The sequence below is a fragment of the Pongo pygmaeus genome, chromosome 1, assembly GCF_028885625.2.
Source record: "Pongo pygmaeus isolate AG05252 chromosome 1, NHGRI_mPonPyg2-v2.0_pri, whole genome shotgun sequence".
NCBI classification, from domain to species: Eukaryota; Metazoa; Chordata; class Mammalia; order Primates; family Hominidae; genus Pongo; species Pongo pygmaeus.
In genome coordinates, this window is record NC_072373.2 from 185869335 (window position 1) to 185896231 (window position 26897).

The 26897-nt window shown below is 50.7% G+C and overlaps 1 protein-coding gene across 9 annotated transcripts in view; it reads right to left on the reverse strand.

The window, feature by feature from the left end:
* The window catches only part of RNF220 (ring finger protein 220), a 248455-nt gene that overhangs the window by 31656 nt on the left and 189902 nt on the right, over positions 1–26897 (reverse strand). For all 9 annotated transcript variants that reach the window (XM_063665436.1, XM_063665421.1, XM_054490658.2 and 6 more), the window contains exon 3: positions 5772–5904. In XM_063665436.1, the coding sequence (XP_063521506.1) occupies positions 5772–5904 (133 nt within the window). The remainder of the gene's footprint in view (positions 1–5771; positions 5905–26897) is intronic.

Consider the following 26897-nt stretch of genomic DNA (forward strand, 5'->3'; position numbering starts at 1 on the left):
GGGAACTGCTGACTCTGGGCTTCAGTTTGCTCTGCTGGTGAACAGAAACAGGGACATTCAGGGTCAGAATGTCCAGCCTGTCACTTGGTGATCCACTCCTCTGGATCTTTTCCTAGCAACACTCTTCGCTGTCCCTTGCATTGCATTGGTACTACCTTGAGACTCCTTGCCTCTCTCTGAGCAAGGGACCCCCTCCCTATCTTCCCTCCACCAACCTGATTACCTCCCAGTGTGCTTGGCCCCCAGAGGCTGAGGAGTCTGCTGAAGGGCCTGCCTCATAGAAGAGAGGTCTGAGGCCCGCAACTGTAAGCAGCCTGGCTCCCGCCCAACCCATCAGCTCTGCCTTCGTCCCTCCCTATTTCCACAGCCCGCCCCCAACGATTTCCTCCCTTGCTCAGTCACTCGCTGCCTAGTGATCCATGGGTTTTAAATTATAACTGGGACCCAGGAAACGCGTTCCTAAGTACAATATTCATGGGCTGGGCTGACACTTTTAATTAAGGTGATTTACACTGAATTATCCTTGGAAATAAAGAAATGGTGCGCTGCCCGGGAATAAACCATCATCACCAGCCGCCTTTGTAAGTTACACTTCGTTTTAATCTATTTGGGGAATTGTTTATCTAGTTCATTACCCAACCAAACACCGAGGCCGGCCTTAAATAAGGCTTAAGTGGGGGTGGGGGCACTGCCATCTCCACACCCCGCCTCTTCTCTAGAGTCACCCAGCCTCCCTCTGGCTTCTTTGAGCCCTTTTAAAGTGCTGGCCAGAGAGCTGGCTTCCCAGCCCAGAGGCCAGATCTTGAGAGGCTCCAGAAACCTCCCAGAGAATATCTCTAAGCTCAGGCCCCACCAAGCCAAGCCCAACTTTTAGCTTTGTGCAATCTCTCCATGCCCAAGCTACTTCATCTCTCTGGGTGGAAACTCCTGCCTGAGGGCCACTGGGAAGTCTGGGGGCCAACTCCTTCCTCCAACCCTGCCCTTCAACCTCCAGCCCCCATCTATCTATGTCCCTGCCTGTCTCTACACACATCCAGTCCCTCCCCCATCACCATCCCAGAGACATCTTAGGCTGAGCTTGCCCAACATCCCCTCCTTCCCTCAGACACTTGCTTCTCTGCCACCATCACTCTCCCAATCATTCAAGTTAGAAAGCTTCCTCCCAATAAGCACCCCAACTAAGTCCTGTGGCTTCTTCCTCCACCTCGTCTCTCGTCATTCCCTCTTCTGCATCCCCACTGCCACTGCCACTGTCACTGTCCTGGGTCAGCCTCACCAACTTTCCCCTGGACCCCGGCCAACCTCCTCCCTTGCCTCCTGCTTCTTCCCCCAACCTACACTCCACACTGGCCTTGCAACCATGCCCCTCCCACTTGTCTCTCTCTGAGCAAGCTTCACCCTGGCTCATGAATGTTCGGCTTACTCTCCACCCCATCAAGGACGTCCCCCAGCATTGAAGGCCCTCCACAGTCTGTCCTCCATCTAACTTTGCCCGCCTTGTTCCACCTGGCCAAGTTCTGGGGTCTGATGGAACCCCTGTGAAGGGGTTGAGAAGGGGAAAGATAAAGGATGGGGTGAGGGAGAGAGTGTTGGCACAGCCTCTGATCTCAGATGGAAAAGTGCTTTGAAAAGTGTAAGGACTTTGCCAAAGGAAGTTCTGATTGCTCTTCCTGTAAGTGTCTGTGCACCCATGTACCTGTGGGAATGACACCCATGGGACAAGGCTTCTTTCAGGGTGTGTGTGTGGGCACATCTGTGTGTTGGAATGAGTGTGTGTGTGCACCTGCGTGTCCTGTATATGTTTGTGTCTGTGTCTGAAACACAGCTAGCCCTGGCTCTGGAGCTGGAAGGTCCCTGCTTCTCTCTGTGAGCCCGTGAGTGTGCCTGACATAGCAGCCTGCTCCTAGTGGGGTGTGCTTTGTGCTGTTGGGCAAAGGGAGGCAGGAGGTGGAACACCAGGCCAGTCTGAAGAGCCCCTTAGGAAGCAGTCAAGTGGAGGGGGGACGTGTCCAGGTTGATGGAGGGCACCTGGCAGCAGCATCCACAGACTCAGGAACTGGCTAAGCTGAGGAAGGCCAGGGAGGGCAAAGGAGGCAATGGAGGCAAAGGCAGGGTAGGAAAGGAAAGGGGACAATTGGAGGAGAGAAGAGGGAAGAGCCAGCAGGGGAAAGAAGAGCTGGGGCAGAGAGGAGAGGGGAGGGGAGGAGGGGGAGCTGGGGAGGAAGCCTCCAACCATGTGCCTTTGCTGGATGGGGCTGCCCTCATGTGGGCTCTGCCAGGACCCTGGAAGTGAGGCACACACAGGCTCTGCCCTCCTGCGGGCCTCAGTTTCCCCATCTGTGAAATGGCTGGTTTCAGGCCCCTCTGCTTAGGGAGCTGATGGTGGGGAGTGGAGAGGGTGTCTCAGGAACCCCAGTGTGTCATCTTTTCCCAACCTCCTCTGCTGTCTTGGCTTCCCGAGAGCGGGCAGGGGCGGGGCAAGGGCAGCCAAGGCTGGGGCCCTCCCCGCGCTCCCCGCTGCGCAGCCGTCAGCCCGGAGGGAGCTGACACGCTCCTTGGGAATTTATCACGCACCCAATTACAATGTTAATTGGCAAGTTCCTGAAATCAATTAATTCGCAAATTTTTTCCAATTAAAAATCCAGATAAATCACGAGGGCGGCGGCGGGCCGGTCCAGCCCGCAGTCCGGTGGGCGCAGCGGCCGCAGGGAGGGAGGGCGAGAGAAGCGAGGGGAGGGGGCGCGGGCGCGGCTGCCCTTGAACGCCTTTGCCGGCCGGTCCGACTGTCAGCGCGCCGGGCGCGGCGGGGCCGAGACAGATAAAACCATCGACCCGTCGCCGCCAGCGCTTCGGCTTTATCGATCCGACGGGAATTTCACTTGCTGTGCAGATCCCGCTGTCCGGCTGTCAGACACCCGGTTGGAGGGGGGCGCGTGCCGGGGGCGCAGGGCGTGCACAGACGGAGGGGGCATGGGCGTAGGGGTGCTAGGCTGGGCCGCGACGTGAGGGGTGCAGATGCGGGGACGCAAGACATAGTCGCGAGAAGCATGGAGCTTGGGGTGGGGAAATGGACACGGGGATGCTCTGGGAGGATGTGGGGGATAAGGGGGTTGTACAGGGTCATGGGTAGGGGTGTGGAAAAAGGAAGGCTGTTGGCAGAAGTGCATGCCCTGGACATTGCAGGTGTGGAGCACTTGGGACTGCACTGTAGTGTGGCCCTCACCGAGGAGGCAGAGAGAGAGCTGGGGGCCTCCATTCTCCAGGCCCTTAGGGGGCACACTGCTTTTACAAGGCTGGGCATGCTCCTCTATCCTCTGCCTCTATTCTCTGACCCTGTTAGGAGAAGTCCTCCTCTGGGAGCAAATTACACAGGACCCCTCCTGGACAGCCAAAATATGGAACTTAGCTGCAGAAGGATTTTTTTTTTTCTACTTTCTGCCACTGGCAGGCCAATCCCAGGTGTGTGTGGGGGGGGTAGGGATGGGCAGTGATTAAGAGCAGCGGTACTTGAGTCAGATTACTTTAGGTTTGAATCTTATCTTCATCACTTACTAGCTGTGCACCCTTAGAGATGTCACTTAACTCCTCTGCTCCTCAGTTTCTTCCTTTGCAAAATGGGAGCAATTATTATCACCTACTTCAGAGGGTTGTTGTGAAGATTAAATAAATTAATGCAATGTAAAGTACTCGGCACATAGTGAGCGTTCAACAAGGATTATTATTGTTATCACTGGTATAGTCTTATATGCCCATGGATTCTTTCATACTCCTCCCTTCAATGGGTAGCGCTTCTAGAGTTTAATTCTTCTCCCTTGAGAATGAGCTGGATTTGACAACTTGCTCCTAGTGAACAGAATAGAATAGAATAGAGTAGAAACAACAGTGTGTGACTTCCCAGACTAGATCATAAGAAGCACTGTAGCATCCTCCTTAGTTCTCTCTTGGACTGCATGCTCTGTGGGAAGTCAGCTGCCATGTCATAGGGAAATTCAAGCTGTCCTATGCAGAGACCCACACATGGGGGAACTGAGGCCTCCTGCCAATAGCCATGTGAGTGAGCGTCTTGGAAGCAGATCCTGCAGTCCCAGTCAGATCTTCAGATGACTGTTGCCTTGGTTGACATCTTGACTGCAACTTAACGAGAGACTCCCAGCCAATAGCCACTACTACCCACAACCATCCAGCTAAGCTGTTCCTGAACTGATGACCACAGAAACTGGGATAATAAATGTGTGTTGCTTTAGCTGCTAGGTTTTAGGGTAATTTGTAACACAGCGATAGATGACTAAATATTTCTTCCTTCAAAATTCAGCTCAGGCCTCACCTTCTGAGGAAGCCTTCTGTGCTCTGTGCTGGGTTTGGTGCCTCCTTGACACCCCCCAGCTCCAGTTCTTCCCGTATAGCAGTCTCCATCCCTCTGGGTTTGTACTGCCCGACCCTCCCTACCCTCATGCTATGAACTTCTAAGGGCAGGGACCATTCTGATTCACTATGGGATCCCCTGCACCTTGCATGGGGATTCAGTAAGAAGGTAGAAGGAAGGAGGATCAGTCAAGTATGATGACTTGAACTGAATAAGGGTCGGACTGGGAGGAGCGGGGCAGGCTGTCCCTCAGTAGCAGATTATATTTTCCAAAGACGGCGCCAACCATATCTTCCATCCCACATACGTTTCTACAATTTGACCTTGCCAGTCCTCCCATCAAAAGGGGGGTGTATGTCCTCTCCCCTTGAATTCTGGGTGGTCTAATACTGCCTCAATCAATATAATACAGTGGAAGTGGATTCAGTGACTTTCAGGCTAGGTTATAAAAGGTGATCCAGCTTCCATCTCGTTGGCTGGAACATTTGCTTTTGGAGCCCAAAGCTGCCATGCAAGAAGTCCAACCATCCTGAGGTTGGCAAGCTATGAGGAAGCCCAGGCCACATGGAGAAGCCCTGTGTAGGTGCTTTGATTCCAGCCTCAGCTGAGGTCCCAGCTGACAACCAGCATCAACCTCCAGACATGTGAGGGAAGCAGCCTCCACATGACCCAGCTCCCAGCCACCAAGTCTTCCCAGCTAAGGCCCCAGACATCACGGAGCAGACATCAGCCATCTCCTGTGTGCCCTGTCTGAATTCCTGACCTCACAGATTCCATAGGCACAATTAAATGGTTGCTTTAAACTGCTAAGATTTTAGGTAATTTGTCACACCTCTCCTCTACTCTTTTTGATAACCTGGCTCCTCCACCAGGCCCTTGAGGAGGCTCAGCCCAGTCCTCCAGGCAGGGACAAGGGAGGGAGGCTGGGGGTGAGGTGGGGTGGGACAGTGGGGGACACACCTGAGTACATTCTCAAGATTGTCATCTTTCAGACACTGAGATTCATAGAGAAGGTAGTGCCCACCCCCCTGGAGGAAGGACTTGGCTGTACTTCTGAGGGGCCTGCCAGGCCTAGGACCTGCTTCTTTTATTCTGCTCTGAGGCTCAACATGGCAGTGCTGGGCCTTTGGCAGTGGCTCACCCCTGTCTAGCTCCTCTCATGTTTTCCTTTGAGGCTGGGGCCTGTGGGGTCACTCTCCTCCCATCTCCAAAAATAGAGCAAGAAGAGGAAGGTGGCTCCATTCAGCGGAAAGATCTGAGGATTGAAACAGAGTTGTGGAGAAGGGTGGCAGGGTCCTGTCTTTTCCCGAGGGGCTGGGGTATGGGCCAGGCGGCTGCTCCTGGGATCCAGTGGCCAGAACCCTGAGTGGAGTCCTCCAGCAGGCAGGCTCCCCGGCAGGTGGCTTACCTTGAGGGCAGTTGGGCTAGCTGCTCCAGTTCCTGCTCCATATGCTCCTGCAGTTCGCTGGGCCTCAGCAGGACCTGGCAGATGGGGCAAATTGGGGCCTGGCTGTCGAACAATGCCGCTGCTTTCTTCTTACCTAGTGAGGGGAGAAGAACAGACAGACGCGTAAGCTGGGCTAGTCCAGGAGGCAGACCCAGCATCCCAGTCCTGAAACCCAAGCCTGCTGCTGCCCTCTAGGGCTTCTTGGCCTAGAGGAGGGGCCTGAGGGTTTCAGAGCCCACGAGCACCCCTCCTCCTTGCAGCTCCAGAGGCTGTGGCCATGAATGGTACCTCCTCAGCCAGCCACCCTTCTCAGAAATCTATCAGGACACATCCCCCATGGGATGTCTATTTTTTTTTCTTTTTGAAATTAATTAATTAATTTGAGACAGAGTCTTGGTCTATTGCCCAGGCTGGAGTACAGTGGCGTGATCTTGGCTCACTGCAACCTCTGCCTCCTGGGTTCAAGTGATTCTCCTGCCTCAGCCTCCTGAGTAGTTGGGATTACAGGCGTGTGCCACCACACTTGGCTAATTTTTGTATTTTTTGTAGAGATGGGATTTCATCTTGTTGGTCAGGCTGGTCTCAAACTCCTGGCCTCAAGTGATCTGCCAGCCTCGGTCTCCCAAAGTGCTGGGATTACTGCGCCTGGCCTTATTTATTTATTTTTTATAGAGATGGGTTCATTATTTTGACCAGGCTGGTCTTGAATCCTGGCCTCAAGTGATCCTCTCATCTTGGCCTCCCAAAGTGCTAGGATTACAGGCATGAGCCACTGCGCCTGGCTGGCTGGGATGTTTAAACTGCCTCTCTTGCCACTCGTGGGGACAGCAATGCTCTGTAGCCTCTGCTTACAGGTGTGGGGTTGAGGAGCCCTATTAATCTAGAAACATCCCTGCATATCCATGGATGCTCTGACTGCACAAAGGACTTTAGTTTGAGCCCAGATTTCCTTCCTTCTTCTTCTTCTTCCCACTGGTTCCTGGAGGGGGTCAAAATCAGCTTTCAGAGAGATAAAGGGCATGCCAGTGATGAGCAAGATGGTTGCCTAAGTAGGGTTGCCAGATTCCACACAGGATGCCCAGTTCAATTTGAATTTCAGATAATGAATTCTTTTTAGTATAAGCATGTCCCGAGTATTACATGGGACATACTTATACTAAAAGTTATTTATCATTTTTCTAGAATTCAAATTTACCTGGATGTCCCATATTTTTATATGCTAAATCTAGCAACCTTGTACTTGAGGAAGCCTCAAGTTCAGGCTGAGCACAAAACCCACCTCCCTTTGACACCAGACTGAGGATGATCACGGCTCCCTTGGATGCCCAGATAGAGTCACCTGAGGGCTAAAACGAAGGAGGAATTCTTCGTTTGGGTGTGTGTTTTGAGGACTGGAAAAAAGAGAAGGCTTAACCAAAGAAGTGAAATATAAGCTGTACCTTAGAAGTATATCAGGCAATTGAATGAGTTAATGAATAAGTTGTGAGTTCCTTGTGGGACAGACCATTTCTTATCTATCTTTATATTTATAGACAATTTATATCAGGTCTGGCATAGCCTAGATGCTCCATGATGAAGCAAGAGAGGAAAAGAGAAAGTGGGAGAAGAAAGGTGGGGATGAAGAACAGACTGTCCTAGAAGCCAGATAACCTTCACAGGGCTGGGACAGCAGCTCCAGCCATCCAGGAGGCTTCAGTCTGTATGGCAAGGTCTCTGAGGAGGGAAGGAAGTCCTACTGATCAGGTGGCTGTGCCTCGGATGCTCAGGGGACAGCTGGAGGAAAGCTCTGAGTAACAGCAGCAGATGTGGCCCAGGGCTGGGAGGTGGGAGATGAGGCGTCCAGTCTCAGCTCTGCTCCTATCTTCAGTTAGCCAGAGAATCTCACAGGTGAACAAGACCCTAGACATTCTCCAGGCCATTATCTTTACTTTACAGCTAGGGCAACTGAGGCTCAGAATGGGACACAGACCTCTGTACTCGGCTTTTGATTTCATTACTTCATTCATTCACTCAGCAAACATTTAACAATTATTCTACGTCAGGTATTATTCTAGGAGAAACTGGAGCTCAGAGATAAATATAATGCATCCTTGGCCTTGAGGAGAACACAAATTAGTAGGAAAGGCAAAAAGAGAGCCCGTAACTGCAGTCAGTGCTGGTGAGAACTATGAGGAGGACATGAAGGATTCGTGGGAGGGTGGGAAGGGGCCAGCAAGGTTGGCAGGATCTGTGGGCGAGGTGACGCTCAGTGGGAGGCACGAGGAGTGAGTAAGGGAGTTGACAGGTTGTTGGAACAGATAATTGAGGCAGGGACTGGGGTCTGAAGGGGGCAATGGTAAGACAGAAGAATGGAGAAAGAGGTGGATCCCAGACATGGGGTCTGAGCTGAGCTGGAAATATCAGGGGTTCAGCCCCCATTAGCCTGGTACACCAAGTCTGGCTCTTAGGGCTTCCTGGAGCCCAGATGTCTCACTCCAAGCCTGGGGACCAGGCGTCAGCATTCCCACATACCTGTACTCAGTTCATCTGCTTTGCTGCCACAGGGACATTCTACTTTTCTGAGCTTGGTTGGCCCCAGTTTCCCTATCAGGACAACAGGCCCTCTTCCTGCCTCCAAGCTTCAGGAATAGCATTGGCAGGGATCAGCAGAGGGACTCTGCAGCCTCTGCCCTCCATCCCACCCCCATTTTCTCAGGGGTTAGAGTGGCAGGTGTCAGCATGGCCATGGGCCCCCTGTGTCCCCTCCCCCGCTGTGTTCTCTATAATTTTATATTGAGACCTGTGGTCATGACGTGGGTTTTACTGCACTAACGACATGGCCTGCCCAGGTTTAATGACAAAATCCATACTCTGGCCCTGGGCCTGCTCCTGGTTTGCATAATTCCCAGAATACAGCTCCCTGAAGCTTTTGACCTGGGCCATTACAGTGGCCATAAAACGAGCCATAAAACTGCTGGGGATGGCCAAGAGGAGGGGGCTGTGGTCTTGCTGGGGTGGAAATGAAGCCCTCAACCCCATACTCTTCCTAGGCTTGGGAGGAAGCATCCTCTGGCTCTTCCTTTCCACAGCTCCCAGAATCTGGAAGTCCATTTCAGGCTGGCGAGGCCCCTGGAATCCTTAGTTCAGCTGCCCATTGGATGCAGGAATCCCTTCTCCCATACTGCTGGCAGCACCACAGGTGGGCAGACCGAGCCCACCAGAGGCAGGCTGTCAGCAGGCATCCTCTCGAGTGTTCCTCTCTCCAGCTCATGACACCCCCCCAACCCCCAAAAGCTGGCTAAACCCTTTTGCCACAGGTGGGTCTAGGTCACGCAGGCCCGGTTGAATCCTGTCCCTCCTCAGGAGGCCTCGCTCCCTCAGGAGGGCAGGAGCTGGGCTGAGCAGCATAGTGGGGAGATGCAGGAAGCACAAGGGGATGGGGATGGGGACAGGGACTGGGATGGGCTGTCAGTGCTAAAGATGATGAATGGGGGAGGTGAGGCGGGAGGCCCAGTGTTATCGGCAGAGGATGGCGGGTGCGGGCGCTCTCCGTTCCTGCTAATCCCCGGGCGCTGCCTCAGCCCTTGCACTGATAACGAGGAAATGGGACTGACAACAATTTTTAGCTGAGAGATTCTTCACCAAAATGCCAGGCGGCCGGAGGTCTGACAGCGCCTGATTGAGTGTGTGAGTGCGTGGGGGGAACGCCCGCAGCCCCCTCCCCTCCCATGCAAAGATGGATCGCTCATTCCGCCTCCCGTCCACATTCATTACCGCGCCTCCCTCCCCACCGCCCCAGTCGCGGAGTGCCTGCCACCTCCACTTCTCTGCTTGCCGCAGGTATCCCCGCAAGCAGGAGGAGGGCAGGGAGGGGAGGGGCTCTGACCCCATCCTCAGCCTTACACAGGGCAACTCCAGCTCCAAGAGCAGGGCGGCGACTCTGTAGAGGCAGGGGCCGGGAGTCAGGGGAATCAGGTCCCAGCCTGGAGGCTCCCCAAGTTGTATGACCTCCAGAGAGTCCCTTTTCCTTGCTGAGCTGCTAGAATACCTTTCCTGCTGGACAACAGTGAGGCTCCAACAGGGAGTGACTGATGGTAAGCTGCGAAGGACAGGCCTGTTGAGGAGAGGAGAGGTCATGCCAAGGCAGCCCTCTTCCTAGCTTGGGCCAGACTCCAGCCAGCCCACCCCTCTCGCCTCCAAACAAGGCCTCAGGTACCCGGGGTCCTAGATCAGCCCTCTGCTGCCCCCCTCTGTTGGGAATGGTTGACCATTGGGAACAGGCAACTCAAGTGCCGGCACAACCTGCTCCTTCCCTGCCATCTTCCACAGCGAAGCCTGGTGCAGAATTGGACATATAGAGGCCGGGGGTCTTGTTCAAAGGGAAAGCCCTCCCCTCCTTGACCACTCATCCACGTCTGGCCTTGCAGCTCCCCACCGTGTGATTGCCTCTCTGGCTTGGCATGTTTGGTTTTGTCCCAGTTCTTTTGCATGAGAGTTCCATTCTCGCCTCTCTGCTTGTCCAAGCAACAAATTCCATCTCTATTATCTTTTCTCTACAGACCACAAAAGGCATGGCTTGACCGACTGGTCTCTGATAGGGATGAGGAGGGTTGAAATGAGGGTGAGGGTGACTGTAATGACAGATGGCCAGGAGGCCAGGACTTTTAAGAGTATGTGTGTGGGTATATGTGTGTGTTCATGTGTACACATGTGTGTCCTACCCCTGCCCCTGCAATGGAAGGGCTTCCATTTCCTAGTGACCAAGAAACAGGAACTTTAAGCAGAATTCAACAGAGCTGCCTCTTGCTAGCTGTGTGACCTTGGGCAAATCACTTAACGTTATTGAGCTTCATTTCTCCTTGTGTGAAATGGGGATAATGATATCTAACTCCCAAGACTTCTGTGAAGATCCAGTGAAATCAGGGCTGTGTACAAGGAAGGAGTCATTAGTGCCTCCAGTAACACACTAGCAAAGTTTGTTGTTTGTGCCTATATCTGCCCCATCCTGACACCTGCCCTGCCTTGCCTGTACCTGGCCTTCTTCCCTTCTATGATCCAGATCTTTTACGACTCAGTAGGTGCCCTGGCCCTAGCTCCTCTGGCCCCCATGGAGTTCCGTCTTCCTATCCATCATTACCCATATATCTGGTTATTGGTTTATATGCCGGTTTATCCATCTGTCCATCTACCTATCATCTATCCATTATCTGTCCATTTGTAATAATAACAACTGTCTATCAAGTATCATTATATATTTGGCTGTAGGTCAATACTACACATACTTTATCTCATTAATCCTTACAGTGGTTCTGTGAGATAGGTGTTACTGCCTCTATCACACTGATGAGGAAAATGGGGCTCAGAACAATGTGGTGACAGCTACAAAGTTCAGAGCAGGGATTTAAATCCAGGTCTGTCTGAGTCCAGACCTGAACAATACCCAACTACCTACCTACCTACCCACTTACCTAGCTAATGATTCAATACGACTCCACAGATGTTTACTGGATGCCCACTAGGGGTCGCTACAGCACAGATATCAGACAATAATGAAGACAGGCGCAATCTCTGCCCTCAGGGAGCTTAAGACCTAACTATGGATGGAAACATGAAACGATTGTCCCCAGAGTGGTCTTAGGAAAAGAAAAGTACATGGGGCCGATGTGGTGGCTCAAACCTGTAATCCTAGCACTTTGAGAGGCCGAGGTGGGAGGACTGCTTAAGGCCAGGAGTTTGAGACCAGCCTGGGCAACACAGTTAGACCCTATCTCTACAAAAAAATTAAAAAATTAGCCAGCTGTGGTGGCATGTGTCTGTAGTCCCAGCTACTTGGGAGGCTGAGGCAGGAGGATCGCTTGAGCCCAGGAGTTTGAGGCTGCAGTGAGCTATGATCGCACCACTGCACTCCAGCCTGGGCTACAGAGTGAGACCCTGTCTTAAAAAAAAAAAAAAAAAAAAAGTACACGGAACTAGGGGAGTATATCATCTGGTCTGGAAGGTGAAGGAAGTGACATTCAACAAAGGCTGAAGGATGCGTGGGAACCAGTCAAACAGTGATTGGGGGAAGTGGTACTCTAGATAGAAAACAGCACATTTGGCCGGGCATGGTGGCTCACGCCTGTAATCCCAGCACTTTGGGAGGCCGAGGTGGGTGGATCACGAGGTCAGGAGATCGAGACCATCCTGGCTAACACGGTGAAACCCCGTCTCTACTAAAAATACAAAAAAAATTAGCTGGGTGTGGTGGCGGGCGCCTGTAGTCCCAGCTACTCGGGAGGCTGAGGCAAGGAGAATGGCATGAACCCAGGAGGCGGAGCTTGCACTGAGCTGAGATGGCGCCACTGCACTCCAGCCTGGGCGACAAAGCGAGACTCCGTCTCAAAAAAAAAAAAAAAAAAAGAAAAAAAAGAAAAAAGCACATTTGAAGGTACACAGGGGAAAGAGCCTAAGTGAGGAACCGGAAAGAGTCCAATGTGGCTGGAGCAGAGAGAGTGAGGGGCAGAGTGCTGAGGTATGATGATAGAGAGGGTGCATCCTGGAGGACTTTTAAACTACATTAGTGATTTTGGTTATTTTTTTTAAACATAAAATGAGAAGCCATCAGAGAGTTTTGAACAGGAGAGTGATATATCAGACTTGTATTTAAAAAAGATTATTCTAACTGCAAAGTAGCCAGTGGTCTAAGGGGCAAGAGCAAGTGCAGGAAGGCTGTTTAGGAGGTTATCTCACTAACTCAGGGGAGAGACGATGGCGGTTTGCTCTAGCATGACGATGCTGGAGATGAACAGAGGCAGATGGATTGGACATGGAAGTTAAAGGACAGAAAAGAGTTAAGGATGACTCTAAGGTTTCTGTCTTGAGCAACCTCTAGGTGGTAGACCATTGACTGATTTATGGAATGGGAGGAGGAGCAACAGGCTTGGTAAGGAAGAAAATGAGTTGAGTTTTGGATATACTTAGCTTGAGGAACTATTAGACATCCATGTGAAAATGCTGAGTAGGCACTGTATGTAAGCCAGAGCTAGAGTTCTAGACCCGGGAGACATTGACATAGAGAACTGAAGCTCACCACTGTGTCCTCTGTGCCTGGAACAATGTCTGGCATATGGTAAATGCTCAATAAATATTTATTGAATAACTAAACGAGTGAAGTTCAAAGTAGGCAAGATCACCTAGGGAGAGAGAATACACTAGGAAGAGTGTCTGGAACAGAACTTTCGTTTACAGTTAGAGGAAGTTTAAGGCATCAAGGACTAAGAAGGAACAGCTAAGAGGAAGAATGAAAACAAGGAAAGTGTGATGTCATTGAAGCCAAGAAAGGAAGAGTTGCAAGGACTCTACTGTCCTCAGTAAGGTCAAATGCTGTTGAGAGGTCAAGAACATAAGGCATGAAAAGCATCCCATCCACTCATCTTATCCATAGCACAACCATCTACCCTCCAGTTCATCCACCTGTCATCCATCCAAACCACCTAATTACTCATCCTCTCTCCCCTTACTCAGTCCCTTCCTCCTTCTCTTAAAACTATGATTGGCGCCTCTGCTGAGTATGGGACAGCAAGAGTTAACATGCTGACAGATGGCATTTTTTACCTTCAGTCAATATGAACGAGGCCCCAAGACTATGATTCCAAACATCTGGATTTCATCAATATGTGATCTGTCATCGTATATTGGCATTCCCCAGTCTCCGGGCCAGAGCAATGCGGCTGGTTTTATTAATACGTCAAATACATTATCCGTGTAATACACTTGTCTGGCTGGGGCCTCCCGCTGGGGCGGGGCGGTGGATTTGAATGTATGATGAATCAGTTTGCATTACATGTTCGTAAGTCATCATTTGTCAGGATTAATAGGCATCCCTGGTTGAGGAGGTGGGGGTAGGGTGGGCAGGGGAGAGGTATGTATTTAGCTGTGGCCCATGCTTTCTTCTGGTGCCCAGGGATGTCCTGGGAACAGCTGTGCACCCTCTTGCCCAGACCCCAGGGTAGTGGCCGCTGCTCGTGGGGCAGAGGTGACATTTTCAGCAGTTCCAGAGTCACTTGGAACCCAATAGGCCTATTTGTTTCTGCTTTGGGCTTGCTAAATGACCAAAAAGGATAGGACAGGGGCTAGTTGCACAAGCTGGCTAACTCTTCCTCATCCATTAGGATTCAACCTAGGGTTACTTCTTCCACGTGGCCTTCCCGGACTCCTCCAGACTGTACTGGGTGCCTCCTCTGTGTTCCTGAAGCCTCTTGTGCTACTTCTATCACAGCACTTGTCACAGTGTCATTATTGCCTGTTATGATTCTATCACTTTCTTTAGATTGTAAATTTATTGAGGGCAAAAATTAACTTGTTCCCTGCTATATATAGCCCCAGCATGTAGCAGAGTGCATAGCCCAAAGTGAGAAAATAGCTATAGTAATAGTATAAATCAATAAATATTGTATGAATTAATGAATAAGTGATCACTGACCTTGCTAAATCCCCAAAGAGGCAGATGCCAGCTGGGAGATGCCATGGGGTTTTTCTCTGATTCCTTGTCCCACCCTGACTCTGGTGTAGTCTGGTCAGCTATCCTATATATGCTTTTCTTTTCTCTCTTTTTTTTTTTTTGAGATGGAGTCTCACTCTGTCGCAGGCTGGAGTGCAGTGGTGTGATCTCAGCTCACTGCAACCTCTGCCTCCTGGGTTCAAGTGATTATCCTGCCTCAGCCTCCTGAGAAGCTGGGACTATAGGTGGCCACCACCACGCTCGGGTAATTTTTGTATTTTTAGTAGAGACGAGGTTTCACCATGTTGGCCAGGATGGTCTCGATCTCCTGACCTCGTGACCCACCGCCTCAGCCTCCCAAAGTGCTGGGATTACAGGCGTGAGCCACCACACCCGGCCCCTATATACGCTTTTCTTTATCTGCTCCTCTTCTTTCTGTAAGACATGTATAGACCCTTTCACACAGCATGACGTTCCTTACATGTGACACACATACCTAGATATAATACACAGGTGTGAATTCATGCCTACATACCCTTGCCATCTTTCCTTCTCCCTCCATTCTGCCTGCAGAAACTCAAGATTGGCACTGCCCATTCCACATGGCCTCCTGCCAGCTCCAGGTACAAGAGCCTGACTCCTATTGTGATGCATGCTATTTACCGTCTCTAGCAATAGAGGGTGCCTGGATTGAGCCAGACATGGCTCCTGGGTGGCCAGTGGCAAACATCTGCAAGACAGCCAGGTGAGGTCAGTCTATGGACAGGTTTAGGCTCAGACTTGGGCTGGAGCTGGAGCCAAAGGCTCCAGGCCAAGGCACAAGCAAGCTCACTGAGTCTTGGTTATAGAAGCTAAACCCTTGACCCCATGAGCCTTTGCTCCAGCCAAAGGCACCAGCCAACCTGTTCAGAGACTGGCAGGGCTTTAGGGGCCACAGCTGTTTCACACCCATGACCTTGGCTATTTCAAACATAACTACAGCCTCTGTCCTCTTGTGGAGCTACAATTCAGTTTCTCTCCTTCTTTAGCTAATAACTTCCAGACAGCTCCCTGGCTGGGCTGGGCCAGTGGAGGGTGGGGCAGGCAGGGCCTCCCAGAGTTCCCTGGGATTAGGCTTCACAGACTATAGTCAAGGGCCTGATTCTGGAAAATATCCGCATGTGGACCTGCACATGCATCCTCTTAAGTGTCTGGACACACACATGCTTGTGCTGGCACTGGCACACACAGGTGCTCACATGGTGTGGGTATTTTTTTGCATTTAGACAAACACCTGAGCACCTATGCATATGTTCAGGTGTGGACCCACTATACCTGCCTATTCTCCCTAGCCTGCCCACACACTTCACTCTCTCTCATGCCTTCCTCGCCATGCAGCCCAAATGCTAAGACTGTACTGTTTAAAGGAAAGTAACTTCAAGTGTGCTTTACCCCCTGCTGGTTCTGACGATGGGCTTATAAAAATGAAGTGGGAACCTCCGCAGCTGTGGGCAATAAATCCTGAGCTGCCAAGGAGGGCAGTGTTACCTGCTTTCTAGGCTGATGGGTGGACCATGGGGCACCGATTACAAGTGCCTGCAGGGCTGGATGGGCAATGGGCCAGCTGCCTGGCCTCAGGCACTGCCTGCTAGCACATCCCAGGCCAGCTGCCTCCCTCACACCTGAGGGGTTAAGAGACCCAGAACCCTAGGGAGGGAACAAGGACTATGAGAGCAGCAGAGGGAGGTAGAGGAAGAAAAGGGCTGGGTGGGGAGAGTGAGCAGCCAGCCACGTGCTGCTAAGGCTGAGGGGAGCCCTCACATCTGGAGATCAATTAGCATCAATTACTGACTTCATTTAATTGTCGTCCAAGATGAATTTGTCATTTTTAGCCGGGAATTAATGGGAGACCTTCACCTCTCCCTGGCAGCAGCGGCGGAGCCAACAACGGTCACCTCAGCCTCCCAGGAGCTCTGAATCCTGCTTGGGTCTGGGGCCAGACTTGGGCAGGCAAATAGTGGGGCTTCTGCTCCCTTGGTGAGCTCTGGCCTGCCCCAGGCCCAGCTGGCCTGGCCCACTGTAGCCCGGGGCCAAGGTGGGGGCCGTGGGTCCTGGGTAGCAGTTCTTTGCAGCCTCTGGCGTCAGCCAGAAATTAATTTGCTGGGCTGAGCATGTTTACCTTTTCCCAGCAAAGGCGAGACAGTAAACAGCGGACCGGCGGCTGAAATTGAATTGATAACTGCATCAACGTGCCAGATAACGCCTAAAATAATATGCCGATAAGGAAATTCGATTTGATTTGCTGCTGCGCATCAGATTGGCCCCATCTGTAGCTGCCTGTAATCATTTTCAATTGCGTTGGGAAACCTTATTTGTCCTTAAATATTTCTGTCATTTTTCATTGCTGGCGACAGATCCTTGGGCAGGTGGCAGGGGTGTGCTGCCTCTATGGGCGCAGGGCGGCGGCCCGAGGAGGAGGGGTGGTGTGGACTCGGAGAGAAGGAGGCAGGGAGCAGGCAGCCGGGCGGTGACAGCTGTTCCTCCAATCAATCACACTGTCGACAGGGAGGGACGACTGGCTGGCAGAAATTGAGTTTGCCTCACAGGGGACGATTGAGCAAATTAATAGCCCATTAGCCAAGCAGTGACCTGAGAAATGAAGGTGCAGGGGTTCCTGCTCACTCAGGCCGGATCGGGTGGGGCAGGGCAGGGGAAGGGTCTGGGGAGGAGAGAACTAAGGAGGAGTGTGGGAAGAAGAGGAATGGATGGATGGATGAGATGAGTGGTATGTGTGTGTGGGGTGGAGTCGGGAGTCAGTGAAGGAGGAGAGACATCACGTTGGGGAAGGCAGGCTAGAGATGCAGGCCGTTCTGGGAGGGATGCGGTGGACAGAGGGTAGTGGTGGAGGTGGCTCCGACTGATGTCTCTCCGCTACCTTCCCAGCATGATCTCTGGGACAGAGGACCATGCCAATAAACTCCTCTCCATCTGCAGTCTCTAGATACTCCCTTTACTTCCTCTACTTACTTTCCCCGAAGCCTGGAGATGCTGCCGCTCAGTTGCTGTCCTCTCCAGTGCAGGCTGTTTATTCTCCCAACTCCATGCTCCTCAGGCCAGGTGGTGGGCTCAGTGTCTTCCAGCTCATTGCTTCTCCACCCTCTGGACTCTTTGAGGTCAAGTACCATGCTACAGCCCACCTTGTCAGTTACTTACCATTCTCTACACTCACCCAGAACTTTCACACTTGCCTCTCTCCCTGAAGCCCATCACAGCTCCTATTATTTTTTTTTTCCTGTACTTGACTTCCTCCTGGAGATCCTTGTCATCAACCTAAGCAGAACCCGTGATGGAACTCCCTCTCCCCCAAGCCCTCTCAAAGACTTGTACCCATTAAACTTGCTCCTCCCTCTTCACTTCTCCCAACTCCCAAGCCACCACGTACTCATGGATGCTAGCCCGGGTCCCTTGTGCACCTTCAACACCATCTTGCCAACACACTCAACCTCTTACTTCCTTTGCCTTCTCCACAACCCAGCTATTCTCCTTTTTGTCTCAGACACTCAGGCAGCTAAGCACAGCTGGGGAAAATCACAAAACCATGCAGATATGTGCCAATAAAAATTCACAGTTTCCAATCTCAGCACCACTAAACAATCCTTTTACATGCTCTTGGTCAGCTCCGTCCCCTCTTTCCCACAGAGACAATTCAATAATATTTTACTATCTTGAGCCGCCTCTCCATCTCCTGTACCCCTCTCTCTGCTAGGTGGCCTTGCTTCCTCTTTCACTCTGAAATTTAGTCCTTAGGCATGAATTTCCTCAGCTTGCGGATCTACTCTCACCTCCTTGTTCCCTCCAGTTTCAGTGGAAGATGAATCCTCCTACTTTAGCCTAATCGCTTCTCCTGGGCTTTGATACCAATCCTGCCTATGTTCCCTGGGAAAACCGTCAAGTTCTCCCTCTCTACTGCATCTTCTCCTTCCCTTCCTCATGCTTCCCTCCATCAGCATATCAACTCCCGTGTCTCTCCCATATTACAGCAACATCAGCGTCAACAACCCAGCTCTCTCTTCCATATGGCACCCTTTTACTAATGGCCTTTTCTTCTTCTCTTCTCACCTAAGATGCTCCAAAGACTCTTGCTTGCTGCCCATACTTTTTTTTACCTCCTAACCACTTCTTAACTCATCGCAGCCTGAGTTTCATCCCCACCATTCTATGGTAACTACTCTCAATGAGGTCCTTGGTGATCATCCACAATAGATACTCCAGTTATATTTATTTATTAGTCCAATAAATATTTGTTGAGTGCCTTCCATGTGCTAGGCAATATACGAGGGTCTAGGGATACAATGAGATCCCTGAGATCCATGTCCTTACGGAGCTCACAGTCTAATGAGAGAACAGATGCAATAAAATACTTGTACAATTGTAAAATTGCAATTGTGCCAAAAAGAGGTCAACAGTGCTGCGGGAGCCTGTAATATGGATATTTGCCTTGTTCAGAGAAACCTAGACAGGCTTCCCTGAGAAAGAGACACAAGCTGAGGTGTGATAGATAAGTACCTGTTGAAGAGATGAGGAAGAAGGGAAGTGGTAACACTAATCAAATGCTTACTCTGTGGCAAGCACTGTACTTTTCTTTTCTTTTTTTTTTTTGAGACAGAGTCTTGCTCTTGTTGCCCAGGCTGGAGTGCAATGGCGTGATCTCAGCAAACCTCTGCCTCCTGGGTTCAAGTGATTCGCCTGCCTCAGCCTCCCGAGTAGCTGGGACTACAGGTGTGTGCCACCACGCCTGTCTAATTTTTGTATTTTTAGTGGAGACGGGGTTTCATCGTGTTGGCCAGGCTGGTCTCCAACTCCTGACCTCGGGTGATCCATCCACCTCGGCCTCCCAAAGTGCTGGGATTACAGGAGTGAGCCACTGTGCCCGGCCAGCACTGTACTATTTAATCCCTATTTTATAAGTAAGGAAACAGAGGCGTAGAGAAGTTCTTAGCTTGCCCATGGTTACGAGGTAAGTGGCTGTATGGGACTTATGTAATACCACAGCCCCATGCATGCTCTTAGTCACGCTATTCTGCCGCCTCTGATGTTAGCTATTGCCCTTGTCATCATTCACTTCTCCCTCTCTCCACACTCTATGTGTGATCTCTGAAACTCTGGTTTCATTCCCTCAGCCTGTACCTCCAATCTGAGCCACGTACAACACTGTGTAGAAGATGCTTTGCTTGGATGTCCCATAGGCTCTTTAAGCTCAACACGTCTGAGATGGGACTTACCTTCCTCTAGACCTGCCCTCCTCCTGCTTTTGATTTCAGTGAATGGTACCACTATCCAGAGACCTCCCTAAATTGACAATCTTAACTTTTACTCTTTACTCCGGTCCCTACATCCAGTAAGTCAACATCATCCCTGTTTTTACCTCCTAAGTACTGGTCAGAATCATCTTCTTTTCTTCATTGCCCTAGTTTAGGCATCTTCATATTCAGTCCCTACTCTTAGGTCTCCTCATGTATCTCTCTCCCCTCTAATCTATTCCATCCCTACAGTTACAAGGATCTTCCTAAAACACAAATCAGATCCTATCATTCAGCTGCTTAAGATCCTTCCCTGGCTCCTAAAGCCACAGCATACATTCTGAACTCTATCATACAAGCCCCTCTCCAGCCTCCTATCCCATCTTGCAATAGTGTGTGCTCTGGCTGGACAAAATGTGGCTCCTCATCTGGTATTCTCACTGCCAATAATGCTCATGCCATCATCTCCCCGTGAGCAACTTTTTAAAAATAATTTCTTATTTTATTTTTTATTTTCTTTTCTATAATTCTAATATTTTTCCCCATCAATTTAACATGTTTATATTCTCCTTCGTTTGTTTGTTTGTTTGTTTGTTTTTTTGAGACGGAGTCTCGCTCTGTCCCCCAGGCTGGAGTGTAGGGGTGCAATTTCGGCTCACTGCAAGCTCCGCCTCCAGGGTTCATGCCATTCTCCTGCCTCAGCCTCCCCAGAAGCTGGGACTACAGGCGCCCACCGCCGCGCCTGGCTGATTTTTTTTTTTTTTTTTTTGTATTTTTAGTAGAGATGGGGTTTCACCGTATTAGCCAGGATGGTTTCGATCTCCTGACCTCTTGATCCACCCGCCTCGGCCTCCCAAAGTGCTGGGATTACAGGCATGAGCCACCGCGCCTGGCCCGTGAGCAACTTTTAACTGTGATTTATTCCTTTTTTATTTTGAGACTGGGTCTCACTCTGTTGCTCAGGCTGGAGTCAGTAGCGCAATCACAGCTCACTGCAATCTCCACTGCTGGGCTCAGTGATCCCCTCACCTCAGCCTCCTGGGTAGCTACAGGCACACACCACCACACCCAGCTAACTTTTTGTAGAGATAGGGTTGTGTCATGTTGCCCAGGCTGGTCTTGAACTCTCGAGCTCAAGCAGTCCGTCCACCTCGGCCTCCCAAAGTGCTGGGATTACAGGTGTGAGCCACCGCGCCTGACCTTATTTATTCTTGAAGACCACACTCAGACAATGCTTCCTCTTTGAAGCCTTCTCTGATAATTAACTACTCTCTTTTTCGTGCTATGTTCCGCATATGTCTATACGTTGATTATTGCATACATCATATAATATTGCAATTATTTGTTTATTTATCTGTCTTGTCTGGGAGATTCTGAGCTCTTTGTTTTATTTATTTATTTATTTATTTTTACTGCTCCTTGTGGAGCAGGGCTACCCCGTAGGCAGTGTGCCCCCTTGTAGCCGATGCTGAGCTTTTTGAGGGCAGAGAGATTCTCTGATTCATCCTGGAACACTCAGGACCCTAGGCATACAGTCTGGCATAGAGTGGGTATTAGGAACTGTTAAATGATTCAGGGACTAAGTGAATGGGAGTGAAAGGCCTGCAGGAGAATGTCTGAAAAAAAAGAGAGATGGGGTGGGGGAAGTGTGAGGGTGAGAGAGATGGGAATAGGGGAAGGAAGGCAATTGAGGCAATGCTGAAAACTTCTTTTGCTTAAATGAAGCCTTGCTTCATGGTCAGTGAGAGTCAGAGGCCCTAAGGGTGTCAAAGTGTAGAAGCTCTCGAAAGACAGAAGCTCCAGAACTGCTCTCCTTACCAAAATATCAAGTGTTCATAGACCTGGTGGGAAATGGGTGAGCAGTGACCATGTGAACATAACCAGACAGCAAAATCCCATGCCTAGAAACACTGACAGACATGCACACCAGGACAGACGGCCAGTCACGTGCTCCTAGAGGGTCCCCAGCAGCTCCCCTATCCCAGAGCCCTCGGCAGGCCTCTCTGTGGGCCCAAGCCCCACCCAGAACCCCTGGGCTGCACGCTTTCTCGCTCTCTCTCAGCAATTTCCCTACCCAAGAAAGCTCTAAGGGTTTCAATTACCGGCGTGTGGGATTTAGTGCCCTGGGCTTCTCTGACTGGAGGAGATTTATTTGAAGGTTTAGTGTTGTGGAGAATTCACGTCTTCACTCCCAGGAGCCCAGCTTCCGTCCTGAGCCCCTAAATCAGGAACCAAGATGGGCTATTGTCACTTACTGCATTAGCCTCGTTAGCGGACCAGGAGGGGTGATTAATAGCAATGCACACACAGCCATCCTGCTCGCTTGCAGCTCCTGCTGCTGCTCATGACCTGGGGAGGGGTGGGGAGGAGCTGAACCTGCTCCAGAATAACTGAGGACTCTGGGCTTAGCCCCCTCCCTGTTTCCCCCTCCCCATCACCAGGCAGGAAAGTCCACATGACCATTCAAGATCTGGGGACAGTTCACAGATTATCAAGCCTAGCCAGAGAGAGCACATCTGGAGGACTGACTCTTGGAGGGGGCGAGCAGGGGGCATGAGGGGGCTGGTTTCAGGATATGTCCCAAAGTGTACACCTGTGTTTGAGAGAGAACGAGAGAGAGAGAGAGGTGGGTGGGGTGGGGTGTGAGGAGACAGTGGGGGGGTTGTATGTGAAGGAGGTAGACAGGTGTATGTTTATTTCATTTCCCAAACACTCTTTGAGACTGGAGATGGCACACTGAGGAAGTCAGACAAGGGCGCCGGGAAGAGGAGGTGTGTACATGAGAGAAAGAGGTCCATGTAAGTGTGAGAAAGAGCAAGAAGTGTGCGAGGAGAAATAAAAAAAGTGTGGCTGAGAGAGGGGTGAATATGTGCATGTGAGAGGCTTCTATGAGACAGAGAGGTGCGTGTGTGCCGGAGTCATCTGGGAGATGTTCGTGAGAAATGGTGTGTATGCAAGAGTGGGTGTGTGAGGGGGGATGAGAGAAAGGGGTGCGTAACAGACGTGTTGTCTATGAAAAGAATGTGAGAGGTGTGGATGGGACGGAGGGGCACACCATGAGAGAGGGAGGTGAGGGAGGTTCGTGTGTGTGTGTGTGTGTGTGTGTGTATGTGTGTGTGAGAGAGAGAGAAGGGTGTGTATGTATGTTGAGACAGAGAAGGATGTGCGTTTTCTGTCTTGTTTTCCTTTGTCTCTTCAAATTCTCCCCTCCTTACCCCTTTTCCCCTCAAAGTTTTTGGAGCCATGCTAACCTGGGTTTGAATTTCAGTTCTGGCTACTTCATTCATTTATTTATCCATTCATTCACCAAATTATTACTGAGCATCTGCTAGCTTTTACCTTCCTGTGCCTCCTTTTTCTTACCTATAAAAAGAAGATAATAATTATACTTGCCTAACAGGGTGATTAGGATACCTTGGTGGTATAACTTACATAAAATGTCTCGAAAGAGCACAGAATTTGGAGCTGGATGCACTCTATAGCACAGCATCTGGCATGCGGGTTAGGAAATGGTAGCTACAGAGCTGCGGCTCCTCTGCCAATCCCTTTCTCTCTTCTTTTTCCATCTCCCTTACCCTCCTCCCTTCCTCTCTCCCACTCGCTTGTTCTCTCTCAATCACAGCTGAGCCATAGTATTAATTATTAGAACCAATTGACTGTTTAGACTCTGATGTTTTAACTAATCACCACTAATGGCAAACACTGGTGGGCAATCACATTCATTTAGTTCTTGGGCAAACTCCTCATAGTTGAGAGCAGACTAGAGGGAGGGGATCCAGCAATAACTGGCATTTGGGAATGATGGGAGGGGAGGCTCACTGCTGCCCAGAAAGAGGCCCTTCTCTCCTCCCTGGGCCAGCCAGGTCCCTTGGGATGGGTCAGCTGAGCCTTGCCTTGGAAGTGGGTCGGCTTCCTTCCCTATCTTTTTTTTCCTTTATTTTTTTTTTGGAGACTGAGAGAAGTGGTAACACTAATCAAATGCTTACTCTGTGCAAAGCACTGTACTATTTTTTTTTTGAGACAGAAACTTGCTCTTGTCCCCCAGGTTGGAGTGCAATGGCACGAGGGCTCACTGCAACCTCCACCTCTCGAGTTCAAGTGATTCTCCTGCCTCAGCCTCCCGAGTAGCTGGGATTACAGGTACCTGCCACCATACCCAGCTAATTATTGTATTTTTAGTAGAGACAGGGTTTCACCATATTGGCCAGGCTGGTCTCTGACTCCTGACCTCAGGTGATCCACCTGCCTCAGCCTCCCAAAGTGCTGGGATTACAGGCATAAGCCACCACACCCAGCCCCTTCTCTATGTTTTTACTTCTCTGCCCTTTGGCCTCAGTCTCCCCTTTTGACTTAGAATTCTTTCATGGGAGTCTCCAGCAACCACTACAGTGGAAATAGCCCAGAAATATCCTACCTGCTCCCCTTCCTTGAGTTGCTTTTTAGTTGTTGCCCTTCCTAAAAGTCCATTTCCAGAAGAGTCATTTAGACATAGGTTCAAAAGTCTTTGCTCATTGGCCAGGCATGGCGGCTCACGCCCGTAATCCCAGCACTTTGGGAGGCTGAGATGGGCGGATCATGAGGTCAGGAGATCGAGACCATCCTGGCTAACACGGCGAAATCCCATCTCTACTAAAAATACAAAAAAATTAGCTAGGCATGGTGGTGGGCGCCTGTAGTCCCAGCTACTCGGGAGGCTGAGGTGGGAGAATGGCGTGAACCCGGGAGGCGGAGCTTGCAGTGAGCCGAGATTGCGCCACTGCACTCCAGCCTGGGCGACAGAGCGAGACCCCATCTCAAAAATAAATAAATAAATAAATAAATAAAAATAAAAATAAAATAAAATAAAATAAAAATAAAAATCTCTGCTCCTCACAGGGCATCTGCTCGATGCTGGTTGGAATGGGAAGCTGTACCCTGTCCATTCTGGCTGAGGGTTTCAGTGAAGAGAGCAAACACGTGCTCAGTATTGCTGAGTCTGGAGAGAACGCCAGGGCTGGGGATGTGACATGAGCATCATGCCCCTGATAAAACACCTGCTTACGGATCCTGCCTTCTTCACACTGAGGCCCCAGAGCCCCAGCCTGCACACAACCCTGCTGTACACTGAGGCCTGGCCCATCCTGTACCTGCTCCCCTAGCCTGTCCCGGGGAGCCAGATTCCCAGAACTCAGGAATGCCAGCTTCAGGGTGCAGGACAGGCTGGGCCAGTGGACCACAGGGCCCGGGTGTCCTGGAGGGGGTGGCCTAGGTGTCCGTGGCCAGTAGGTGTCGCTGTGGCTCCAGCACTGGGAGGGGGTGTTAGGCAGGGGCCCCGGAGCCAGCTGAGGTGTTGGGTGCCTTTTGGCCTCCCACCCCTACCTCAGGCCTTCTTTCACGCAGAGCCTTCACCAGGCTTCTCACACTTTCTTTAAGTGTCCATGGAACACTTGGAGGTTAATCTAAAATGCAGATTCTGATTCAGCAGCTCTAGAGTGGATCCTAGATTTTGCATTTCTACCAAGCTCCTAGGTGAAACCAGTGCTGCGGGTCTGTGGATGCTCTTTGAGTAGCAAGGTCCTAACTAAACAGCTCCATGGTGGGGAGGCACTGGCTCTGCTATCTTCCAAAGCCAATCTTCACCCTCACTCCTATGTCTTTAAATAAAGTCCCAAATCAGAGGCCAAGGGTAGAGCCCCTCTTTTTTTGGAGATGGGCTTAGCTAGACCAGCATGAGTTGGGCAGTTTCTAGAGAAGCTCTGAACCTAAACCTAACTCCAGTACTTTGAACCAACCCAGCCCTACCTCCTAGCCCAAGTCCTAAACTTCAATCCAATCCAATCCAAATTCCCCAAATTAACACCAGTTCCCAATAGGCTATTGATTGCTTCAGTCCTGTCCCAAGACCGAATGCCCCCTTAGCCTCTCTGATAACCTTCCTGATCCTCTGCCATACCTTCTTCTGGATACCAGCCTGAGCCAGGGCAGTGGGGCAATAGGGTCTGGATACACATGCCTGGATCAGGCTCTTACAGGACTCAGCAAGGGAGCTCGGGCATTGCTCCAGACAAAGGAGAAGAGCAATTTGGCAGTCTAGTTGAGAGTAGGCATTCCCCAGACTCACCCTGCAAGGCCATTTCTGTCGGGGAAAGGAGTTCTGTCTCTGCTTTACCCCGTATGGCTCTGCTCTGCCCGACGGGCTCCATTTCCTGGGATGTGGGGAAGGCTGGGAGGAAGCATGTCCATTAGCCCAGCCCCAAGTGCAGGTGAAGGGGGTAGGATGGAGGGAGTGAAGGGAGGAGGAGGGAATGAAGTGAAAAGGAGGGAGGGGGGCAGGCAAAGCGCCCTCCAGGGCTTTTCTTTTCAAATCAAAGTTTCTCTTGGGGGCCTTTCACCTTCCTTTTTCTGTCCACTGCCTGGCCCTTCTGGGTAGTGCAGAAGCGGATTCCTGCAGGGGTGGTAGGTTGTTATTCAAGCTGGACTATAAGAGTTTATCCCTTTTTTTTTTTTGAGATGGGGGTCTCACTCTGTCACCCAGGCTGGAATACAGTGGCACCATCTCAGCTCACTGCAACCTCCGCCTCCCAAGCTCAAGCGATTCTCCTGCCTCAGCCTCCCAAGTAGCTGGGATTACAGGTGCCCACCACCATGCCTGGCTAATTTTTGTATTTTTAGTAGAGTCAGGGTTTCACCATGTTGGCCAGGCTGGTCTCGAACTCCTGACCTCAAATGATCCACCCACGCCTCAGCCTCCCAAAGTACTGGGATTATAGGCGTGAGCCACCATGCCCGGCCAAGAGTTTATCCCTTTTAAGTCTCATATTTTGTGATTTTTAAGTAAGAGTGCAATTATTTTATTTTATATCATTTAAAAATTTTTTTGAGACAGGGTCTCACTTTGTCACCCAGGCTGGTGCAGTGGCGATCCTAGCTCACTGAACCCTCAAACTCTCGAGCTCAAATGATCATCTTACCTCAGCCTCCCGAGGAGCTGGGATACAGGCCTGTGCCACCATGCCCAGGTAGTTTTTATTTTTTGTAGAGACAGGCTCTCACTATGTTGCCCAGGTTGGTCTTCAATTCTTGGGCTCAAGCGATCCTCTCGCCTTGGCCTCCCAAAATGCTGGGATTACAGACATGAGGCACCACCCTGGCCTGTTATTATTATTGATATCTTGTGATATTTAGCTCTTTAGATATGAAAAATTTCTTTAGATAGGGAAAGGTAAAAGTTGCCTGAGGTCATGGTGGAAAGCTTAAAAATGAAACTTTGGGCTCCTAATAGTCCGATGCTGTGTTCTGACTCCTACACTGAAAACATCTGGTCAAAGAAATCCTTATCAGGACTGTGATAGGACAGTGGGGTCTCATCTC